At 51.7% G+C, this 9,848-nt stretch overlaps 1 protein-coding gene across 1 annotated transcript; it reads right to left on the bottom strand.

Moving 5' to 3' along the window:
- Positions 1–835: 835 nt before the first annotated feature.
- Positions 836–7,627, bottom strand: COX4I2 (cytochrome c oxidase subunit 4I2). Its single transcript, XM_080683929.1, has 5 exons — positions 7,543–7,627; positions 6,466–6,547; positions 4,708–4,872; positions 3,795–3,926; positions 836–1,090 (listed from the first exon to the last, which is right to left on the bottom strand). The coding sequence occupies exons 2-5, from the start codon at positions 6,545–6,547 to the stop codon at positions 954–956; spliced, it is 516 nt and encodes a 171-aa protein (XP_080540055.1). The 5' UTR covers positions 7,543–7,627; the 3' UTR covers positions 836–953.
- Between the last annotated feature and the right edge of the window lie 2,221 nt (positions 7,628–9,848).

Raw genomic sequence — 9,848 nt, forward strand, 5'->3', positions numbered from 1 at the left:
CTCACCACCCCCTCCTTCTCCCTGTCTGCTTTATCCTTCACATGGGGGAACCCCCAACAAATCTCCGACATCTTTCATTCTTTCTTGGCATTTGCTTCTCAGAGGATGCAGACCGATACAACTTCCCATCGCACTTAGAATAAATTCCCATGAGGCTTTAATAATCTTCTTTCTGCCCCAAGGCCAGCCCTCTCCCCCAACACACACCTCCCTGCTGCTCTCCAAGTCATTCTACTCTAGTCACCGGGGGTAGCCTCCTTGAAGTTCCACACACAAACCAGAATCCCACCTCAGTCTTTGCTCTTGCTGCTCTGTCTTTGATACAAGGCTTGTCTCCTCATTTCATTCAGACCTTCATCCACAATCCCCAATTGCCCTTTAACTTCCCCTCTATGCTGCTTTGTTTTGTTTATTTATAGCACTTAAAACCAGGTCACCTACTATATATTATACTAACTTACTTTTCTGTCTCCCCCTGTAAAGAAACATCTCCTCCATTGAGGCCAGAGACTGTCTACTCTGCATCCCCAAGGCCTGGATTAGTAAGCACCTGGCACACAGTAGGTACTCAATAGGTATGTGTTACTTGACTGAATAAAGGAGTGTCCTTGCCTTTACTCAAGCCATTCCCTCCACCTGGAATGCTTTCCCTCTCCTGCCTGCTTTCCTAATCCCTGTAGGACTCAGCCCTAGCCTCTGCTCCTCCAGGAAGCCCTCCCTGGTGAGCTGGGCTCTGAGCCCCTGGAGAGTGTTTGTTCTTGCCCCTCAGCTACTGTACTGCCTGATTTTAGGTATAATGTAGGTTTTGTGGCAGATAAAGACTGAGGTGGAGATTAAAGGCAGAAGAGAACAGGCCAGCTTTATTGGGGTGAAAGAGAGGGGAGGGAATGCTCCATAGGCTCCGGGCCAGGGGAGAGCTGCCGGGGGAGTAGCCTGGGATGTGGGATGCAGTGTCACTTCTTCCACTCCTTCTTCTCATAGTCCCACCGGGAGGCCACGCCTTGCACAGGGTTCCCCTTCATATCCAGGATGCGCTGGAGCTGCTTGGCCTTCCACTCATCCGTCAAGGTGATGGGCTTCTCTGGGAACACTGCAGGAAGCATGGGGTAGGGACAGGGCCGCCCTCTCCCTCTGAGCCAAGGTCCCAGTGACAGGGTTAGGGTGCCCTGCATGGAGGAGCTCCCTCCACCCTGTCCGTCTCCCCATTAGACTTCCTAAGCTGCACTCCACAGACTTCTGTGTTCTGATCCCAACTCTGCCTTTGATTCGCTGTGGGAACTGGGTCAAGGTCCTTCCCCTTCTGAGCCTCAGTTTCTTCGCCTGCTGTGTGGCCCAATGGTAATTAGGAGCAGTGGTTTGAAGTCTGTCTGGATTCAAATCCTAGATCTACCACTCTCTTGCTGTGTGACTTTGAACAAATCACTTTCTCTCTCTGAGCCTCAGTTTCCTTATCTGTCAAAACCAGGTCCTATCCACTAGGGTTGTGGGGATTAAATGAGTTACTATTTATAAAACGATTTGCATAATGTGGGACAGGTATTAAGCCCCTAATACGTGGTAGCTATTCTAACCGTAATTACTCAGTTTGCTCCCACTTACTGGGAGGATCCGGGAGGACATGGTTTCTTTTACTTCCTGAAGGGGGTTGGGAGTAGGAGGTAGGATAGAGGCGTTGACTTTAAAAACCAGGGGAGGCCCAGCCGGGTAGGTTGGTTGGTTGGACATCATCCTCGTGAGAACAAAAAGGTTGTGGGTTCGATTCCTGGTTGGGGCGCCTGTGGGAGGCAGCTGATGGATGTTTCTCTCTCTCCCTCTCTCTCTAAAATCAATAAAAACATATCCTTAGGTGAGGATTTAAAAAGAAATCTGGTGAGGACAATGCCTAACCCAAAGGCTGAAGCACCCATGGGGCATTTTAGGTGCCTTCAGGTGTGGAGCAGGGAAGGGCTGGGACCACAGCTGAAGCACCCATGGGGCATTTTAGGTGCCTTCAGGTGTGGAGCAGGGAAGGGCTGGGACCACAGTGTCCAACACCACTCAAGTCTTACTGCACTTCCTGATCCATCTGCCCCTGAGGCTGACTCAGCCTGCCTGCCATCCATCCCTGGTCCTTTATATCCCAGTGGGTGGGCAAAAAAGAAAAAATCTATATGGGCACCTTTAAGAACCAAACATTGAGCTAGATTAGTTTTTCCAAAGGCTCTTTCATTTCATTCTTATGCAAGGTAGGAACGCCCATCACACTTTTACACTAGAAACAAGGTGAGGCCACTAGAGGTCAACTGACTGCAGCTCTTCTTCAATATCCTCTCCCTTCTTCCAGAGCAGTGCTTCTCAACCCTGAGTGAGCATCAGTCACCCGAGGGCTGTGCAAACACTGACTGCTGGGCTCCACCGTCAGTGTCTGACTCAGTAGATCCAGAGTGGGGCTGGGAATGTGTATTTCTAAGTTCCCGAGTAAAGCTATTGGTCCAGGAACCACACTTTGAGAATCACCCTTTTATAGCAATAAATGGTCAGCTGGGTATATGGCAACCCTGCTAAAGACTACATTTCCCAGTTTTCCTTGTGGCTAGATATGGTCATATGATCATTTCTAGCGAATAGAATGTAAGCAGAAGTGGTGTGTGAAACTTCTGGACCTTAAAAATGAGTGCCTCCTCCCTCCCCCTCTTCTTTACTGGAATGTAGGCTAATGGCTGGAGCAGGAGTAGCCATCTTGTATGTCAAGAAGAAAGCTACATGTTATGGATGGCAGAGCAACAAGGCACAAGAAGCCTGATATTGTGAAGTCCCCGTACTTCCCATGGCCTTTTTGCGAGACAGGAACAAAACCTTTATTTTGTTCAAGCTCGAGTATGTTGGGGACTCTGTCACAGCAGCTGAAACAATGTACTGAAAAATTCATGTTTGCCCGGCCAGCATGGCTCAGCGGTTGAGCATCAACCTATGAACCAGGAGGTCACGGTTCAATTCCCGGTCAGGGCATATGCCCCTGTTGCGGGCTCAATCCCCAGTGGGGGGGCGTGCAGAAAGAAGCCGATCAATAATTCTCTCTCATCATTGATGTATCTATAGTCCTTCCTTTCTGAAATCAATAAAAATATATTTTAAAAAACAAGAAAAATTCATGCTTAATAACAGCCAGCTGGGATGTGCCTTCCTCTGGATGGCCCTCCAGGATTCCTTCTCTCTCTCCTTTGGGTTCTCACAGACCCTTGAACACACCTCACCCTAGCCACGTTTCCAGTATTACAGTAAGAATATCATTCAAAACTACAGCTGGGCCAAAACCGGTTTGGCTCAGTGGATAGAGCGTCGGCCTGCGGACTGAAAGGTCCCAGGTTCGATTCCGGTCAAGGGCATGTAACTTGGTTGCGGGCACATCCCCAGTAGGAGGTGTGCAGGAGGCAGCTGATCGATGTTTCTCTCTCATCGATGTTTCTGACTATCTATCCCTCTCCCTTCCTCTCTGTAAAAAATCAATAAAATATATTAAAAACAACAACAAAAAAAAAAAACTACAGCTGGCCTACAGCTCTTTCTCATTCAAACCTCACAAGAGCCCTGAGATGTGGGCACTATTACTCCCATTTTACAGATGGGGCAATTGAGGCCCAGAGAGGTAGAGTCCCTACATTCCCACTCAGACAGCTGTGCTCTGCCCTTCACCCTCCACCTCTTTGGGGGGCTTTTCAAAATCTTTAGATGAGCTCTCTTATAAGAACTTGGCTGGTGGCTGTGGCCACAGGGCATGGCCCAGGGCAGCAGCCAGGTGAGATGCTGCAACCTACCATAGACCCGCTGCCACCAAATAAGCAGAGCCGTGAATCCACAGAAGAAGAAGACACAGCCCATCACTGTCTTCCACTCGTTGGAGCGACGATTCATCTCCGCGAAGGTCTCATGGAACTGGAGCCGGTACACTGGAAGCAGATAAGGAGTGGGGGAGGGCCTCAGGTGCAGCCACCCAAGGGCCCCAAGCCAACTCTTGGTCTGGGGATCTCCAGCCTCCCCCTCCCTCAGCAGATGCTGTCCGTTCAGCAAATTCTTATCAAGCATCTATAGTATGCAAAGCAGGGCCAGGACCTGGTAGCCCAGGGCACTTCTGGTGGCCATAACTTGGAATCACACATCCCCCCTGCCCCTCAAGGTCAGGCGCCTGCTCCCCCATCCACCTCACCTGCCTCTCTGCTCTGTCCCCTCATACCATTCAGTGATGCCAGAACCCTCCATGCTCTCCTGCTTCTATATCTTCCCCATGCTGTTCCCACTACCCAGCAGCACCCTCCTCCTCACCATTCAGGGCCAGCGGGAATGTGCCTTCCTCTGGACTGCATCTCTCTCTCTCTCTTAGGTGCTCACAAACACTTGACCACACCTCACCTAGTCACGCACCCTGCATTACAGCTATCTGGGTTGGTGTCAGTTCCCCCTCTGGACGGGGAGCACTCTGATGGCGGGAAACAGCTGGGTGATTCACTCCTGTGTCCCCAGCATCCTCTGGCATCAGGCTACGCACAATAATTGAGTGAATATAAAGAATGAACAAATGAATGAAATTCTCCCCTTGGTATGCATTCAGGTGCTTGGGGTTTCTGGCTGTTGTGGGTGGGGCCTCGCCTGTCCCACTGCTCCCTGATGGGCCCTTCTTTGCAAAGCCACCGCCAGCCCGCTCTCCCCAGCCAGTCCCACCCTGAGACCTACAGGCCACCTTCTCGGCATGACTCAGCTGGGTCCAACTGCCCTTCTCCTTCTCCTTCAGGGCCCGCTGCTCGGCGTTGAGCTCTGTGCAGAAGGGCTCGTCTGGCATGGGGTAGGAGCGCTGGGCATGGTAATTGGTGTAGGGGGTCATCTTCCCCTTGCTGTGGGCTGTGGGTACAAGGAAGGAGCTGAGTTCAGGCTGCCCCTGGGACATTCCAGCACTAACCATAATATTAAGAGAGGGTTGCATTCATTGAGCACTTACTGTGTGCCAGGAGCCATTCTTAGGCCTTCAGGTAAGTTGACTCATTTACTCCGCATCACTCTGAGCCAGGTGATGCTGTTAACTCCATTTTACAGATGAAGAAACTGAGCAGCTAAAATTCACAGAACCGGAAGGACCAGGGCCAGGGCTGCAATTCAGCCCCCCTGGCTTCCAATCCTGTGTTCTCTGGGAGGATCGGAGATAAAGAGGGCAGAGGCAATGGTGAGCAAAGGCTCATGAGGTGCACCTGAGCTGACAGGTGTGAAAGTGTTCTGCAAACTGTGAAACAATATCCATATGCCTTTACTTATTTATTTATTTAATAATCAATTTTTATTGATTTCAGAGAGGAAGGGAGAGAGAGATAGAAACATCAATGATGAGAGGGAATCATTGATCAGCTGCCTCCTACAGGCCCCCTCCTGGGGATCGAGCCTGCAACCCGGGCATGTGCCCCTGACTGGAATCAAACCCGGGACCCTTCAGTCCTCAGACCGACACAGTTTGTTCATCTGAGAAATGGAGATAACAGCACAGCCTCCACCTCACGTGGTTGTTGGGAAGTCTAGATGTGTTAATCTGTATAAAATATTTATCACAGCTAGGGGTACATAGTAAGGGCTCAATAAATGTTATCCTATCTAATAAAAGAGTAATATGCAAATTGACCATCACTCCAACACACAAGATGGCTGCTCCCATGTGGTCAAAGATGGCTGCCCCCATGTGGACACAAGATGGCCACCACAAGATGGCCAGCAGGGGAGGGCAGTTGGGAGGGACCAGGCCTACAAGGGAGGGCAGTTGGGGGTGACCAGGCCTGCAGGGGAGGGCAGTTAGGGGTGACCAGGCCTGCAGGGGAGGGCAGTTAGGGGCAAACAGGCTGGCAGGGGAGCAGTTAGGCATCAATCAGGCTGGTAGGGGAGTGGTTAGGGGGTGATCAGGCTGGCATGCAGAAGCGGTTAGGGGCAATCAGGAAGGCAGGCAGGCAAGCAGTTGGGAGCCAGCAGTCCTGGATTGTGAGAGGGATGTCCGACTGCCCGTTTATGGCAGTTGGACATCCCTCAAGGGGTCCCAGATTGGAGATGGTGCAGGCTGGGCTGAGGGACACACACCCCCATGCACAAATTTCATACACCGGGCCTCTAGTTTATTTATAAATAAGTAAATAAATAAATCAGAAAGGCCCTCTGCTAGCTGGCTGCAGTCTCTCCTACTGTAGGCATTTTCTGACTGGCACTGACACCAGGTCTGCAAAGGAGGTCCCAGGTTCTGTGAGCACCTCCACCTCAGGACACAAAGGCCTCAGGGCCTCAAGTTTAGGGGTCAGGCCTGAGGAAGCTTGGGATGCAGAGCTCCATTTCCTGGACCCAGGAGTGGGATTGTGGGAAATGGTTTTGGGTAGACCCAGCATGGAAGGGACAGAGCAGCCTGCAGACAGCACTCCTGCACCTTGCCTTGGAGTTAGGCAAGGGAGGAAGGTATCCAGGTCTTACCAGTGTCTCCTGGGTTGTGTATCCCTCGAATTCCAAGTCCTCGCTTCTTCAGCACCAACCTCCGGGCAGCTCTGAAGAACATCTGGGGGGTGTATGTGAATGAGCCCACACATTGCCCTCTGACCCTACCCCTTAGGGCCTAGACAGAGAAACCATTTTCACAGGTGTGTGTGTGGGAGAGGGGGGGGGAGCTTCTAGGATTTCAAAGTCTCCCTCATTGCCCCCGGCCCTTCTAATTTTGTCTGGTATCCCCATGGGGATAAATAGGGGTTCAAGACATTTGGAGCTCCCCCCTGGGACCTCAATTCCCCATCTGGGAAGTGGGAGGAGGCTTAATTCTTAAGGCAGGGTCTGAATAGTTTGGGGCTGGGGGCCTGGGTCCTACTTCCTGCCCCAGCTCAGCCTGGTCAGGTTGGGAGACTATCCTGGGTTGTTTGCCCCCCAGAAGAGATGGGGTGGGAGTCCAGGTAGGGAGGTCCAGGGGCTACCTCTCTTCCCTCAGGCCATCTGCCACCATCTCTGCCAGACAGCCTGGCCCCCCTTTCCCTCCCTAATTGGCTGCCTACGTGCAGGAGAGCCTGCTCTGCTGGATCCAGTGGAGGAGGGGGACAGGATGAGCCCAACCCCCAGTGGGGTGGGGAGTCTCAGGGACTAACATTCCATGGGGGTGGGAAGGGACTTTAGAGGAGGACAAGGACCAAAATGGGTCAGAGAGAGGAAAAGGAGCACACATCTGGAGAGGGTAAAGGGGCATTCATTTCTGAAAAGAGAAAGAGCCTCCCACATCTGGGGAGGGGGCACCCAATGAAGGAGTATACCATGTGTGGTAAGTGGGAAAGGGTCCCCCATTTGGGAAGGAAGAGCTCCCCATCAGTGTTAAGTGAGTGGGAGAGCCCCACCTATGGGGAAAGGGAAGGAGTAATCTGCATTTGGGGAAAGACATGGCACCCCATATGCGAACAAAGGATAATTCTCCAGGAACCCCCTCCCCCTCTTCCATGGCAGGGACCACATGGAGGAGTCCAAGTCACATTCCCCACTCTCCCGAAGCCAGGGCTCTTTCTCCCAACCACTTACCTCCCAGCTCTGCTGCAGGAGAGACCTAGGTCTGCTGAGCGAGTAATGGAGAATGAGCTGCAGAGGGATTCGAGCTCAGACGCCCTCCCCTGGGCCCGCCCCAAGCCTTTCCCAAGGCCGCCCGCCCCTGCCCCTGCGTGGGAACGTCCTGCCCCAGAGGGGCGTGGGAGCGCCCAGCTCACCTCCCAGAGGGCTCCGGAGCCACAGCCTGGGGAAAGGGACTGCAGAGTGTCTCACCGCCTGCCTACGGGAGTCCTGCCTCTAGAGATCCCAAGCTGACTGCACCCCAGGGAACAGCTGGCGGTGTGTCCTGGCTGACCCAGCCTCCAGTTGGGTAGTTCCAAGAGCTGGATCTTCCTGCCTCCACACCTTCGTTCATTGCTGTTCCTTCCACCTGGATGCTCTCTTAGGGCCTTTGCAGAACCAAGTCAAATGCCAGCTTTCCAACCCAGACCCAATGCCTCCTCTCCAGGAAGCCCACAATTTTCTAGAATCTGGAAGCTGGCCTGTGGTGTACTATTTCACTCCCACACCCCCATCCCCAATGAGAGGTGGAAAAAGCCTCCCTGTGGGGTTCAAATCATAGCTGTGGCCTTCAACATGTGGCCTAACCTCTCAGAGTGCCTGTTTTCTTTTCTAAAAAAAGGATTTAATGATAGTTTCTACCTCACATGGCTGTTGTAAAGATTAAGTCAATAGAAAAGCATCAAACACATTTATTCAAGAACTAGAGGCCCGGTGCATGAAATTTGTGCACTGGGAGGGGGTCCCTCAGCCCGGTCTGCACCCTCTCGCAGTCCAGGACCCCTCGCTCCTTACCACCTGCCTGCTCGCTGCTCCTTAATGCTTGACTCGCTGCTCCTTAGCACTGCTGCGGAGGTGAGAGAGGCTCCCACCACTGCCACTGCGTTCACCAGCCCTGAGCCTGGCTTCTGGCTGAGTGGTGCTCCCCCTGGTGGTCAGTGAGCATCATAGCGACCAGTCGTTCTGGTCCTTCTGCCGTAAGCGTCACTTAGGCTTTTATTATATAGATTATTTATTAAAACCTATTACAGCTGGCATTTATTATCTATTGTTTACCAGTTTAAGAAAGAGAGCCAGCTGAAACCGGTTTGGCTCAGTGGATAGAGCGTCGGCCTGCGGACTGAAGGGTCCCGGGTTCGATTCCGGTCAAGGGCATGTACCTTGGTTGCGGGCACATCCCCAGTAGGAGTTGTGCAGGAGGCAGCTGATCGATGTTTCTCTCTCATTGATGTTTCTAGCACTCTATCCCTCTCCCTTCCTCTCTGTAAAATATCAATAAAATATATTTAAAAAAAAAAAGAAAGAGAGCCAAACAAAACCAAACACAATCTCTACCCTTATAGGGCTTACAATCCAGTTCCAAGCAGAGAAAAAAGCTTGTGCAAAGGCCCAAGAGCAGAAAAACACAGGTATGTTCAAAGGACAGAGAAAGACTATCTTGGCCAGCATGCAATGGGCAAAGTGGAGAGTTGGAGGGGGGTTGGACCACAAAGCAGGGCCTCAGAGGCCATGGTATGGATCTTAGATTTTATTTTATAAAGAAGAATGGTCACCCTAGCTGGTTTGGCTCAGTGGATAGAGCATCAGCCTGCAGACTGAAGGGTCCCAGGTTTGATTCCAGCCAAGGGCACATGCCCAAGTTTCTGGCTCGATCCCCAGTAGGGGGCGTGCAAGAGACAGCCAATCCAATCAATGATTCTCTCTCATTATTGATGTGTCTGTCTCTCTCCCTCTCCCTTTCTCTCAGAAATCAATAAAAATATATTTTAGAAAAAGAAGAAGAAGAAGGAAGGACACCAAAGATAAGTAGGGGAGTGATATGGTTAAATGGAACAGAGCATGAGTTAAATAAATGTCCTGGTGTTGTTAAAATACTGATGGTGGACTAAAGCTGTGGGTCACTGCTGTGACCTGGGACCAGAGATTTCTAGGTCTCCCAGTTCTGGGCCCATGAGGTGTGCCCAGTGCTCACCCATCCATCAGGGTTTCTGTAGCCCAGTGAGGCCGTAAGGACACACTCCAGCCAATGTCTGGAGGTAGGTGCTTCCTTAGTCCCCAGGGGGGCAGATAAGCCTACAAGAACAGGGACTCCGGAAGGTGATAGAGAAACCCTAGAGTGGGCAGGATGGATGAATCTCCATTCTGGACTTTAGCAGTAACAGACACAAAGCTGTCAGAAGGCGGTGTGGGCATTTCCTGAACCTCCAAAAGACCCCCCAGCTCCCAGGACCAGCCTTCCTTACTCCTGGGAGCTGCTCCTCCCCTTCTGCAGGACTAAGGGA

Source organism: Plecotus auritus, assembly GCF_963455305.1.
Source record: "Plecotus auritus genome assembly, chromosome: 8".
NCBI lineage: Eukaryota > Metazoa > Chordata > Mammalia > Chiroptera > Vespertilionidae > Plecotus > Plecotus auritus.

What these genes read in the sequence shown, in the direction of transcription:
- COX4I2 (XM_080683929.1), bottom strand. Translation starts at nt 6,547, where the DNA reads ATGTTCTTCAGAGCTGCCCGGAGGTTGGTGCTGAAGAAGCGAGGACTT. An exon ending in TCATGCCGAGAAGGTGGCCT is followed by an intron (nt 3,927 to 4,707) that starts GTAGGTCTCAGG and finishes ATCTGCTTCCAG; the next exon opens with TGTACCGGCTCCAGTTCCAT. An exon ending in TTGGTGGCAGCGGGTCTATG is followed by an intron (nt 1,091 to 3,794) that starts GTAGGTTGCAGC and finishes TGCTTCCTGCAG; the next exon opens with TGTTCCCAGAGAAGCCCATC.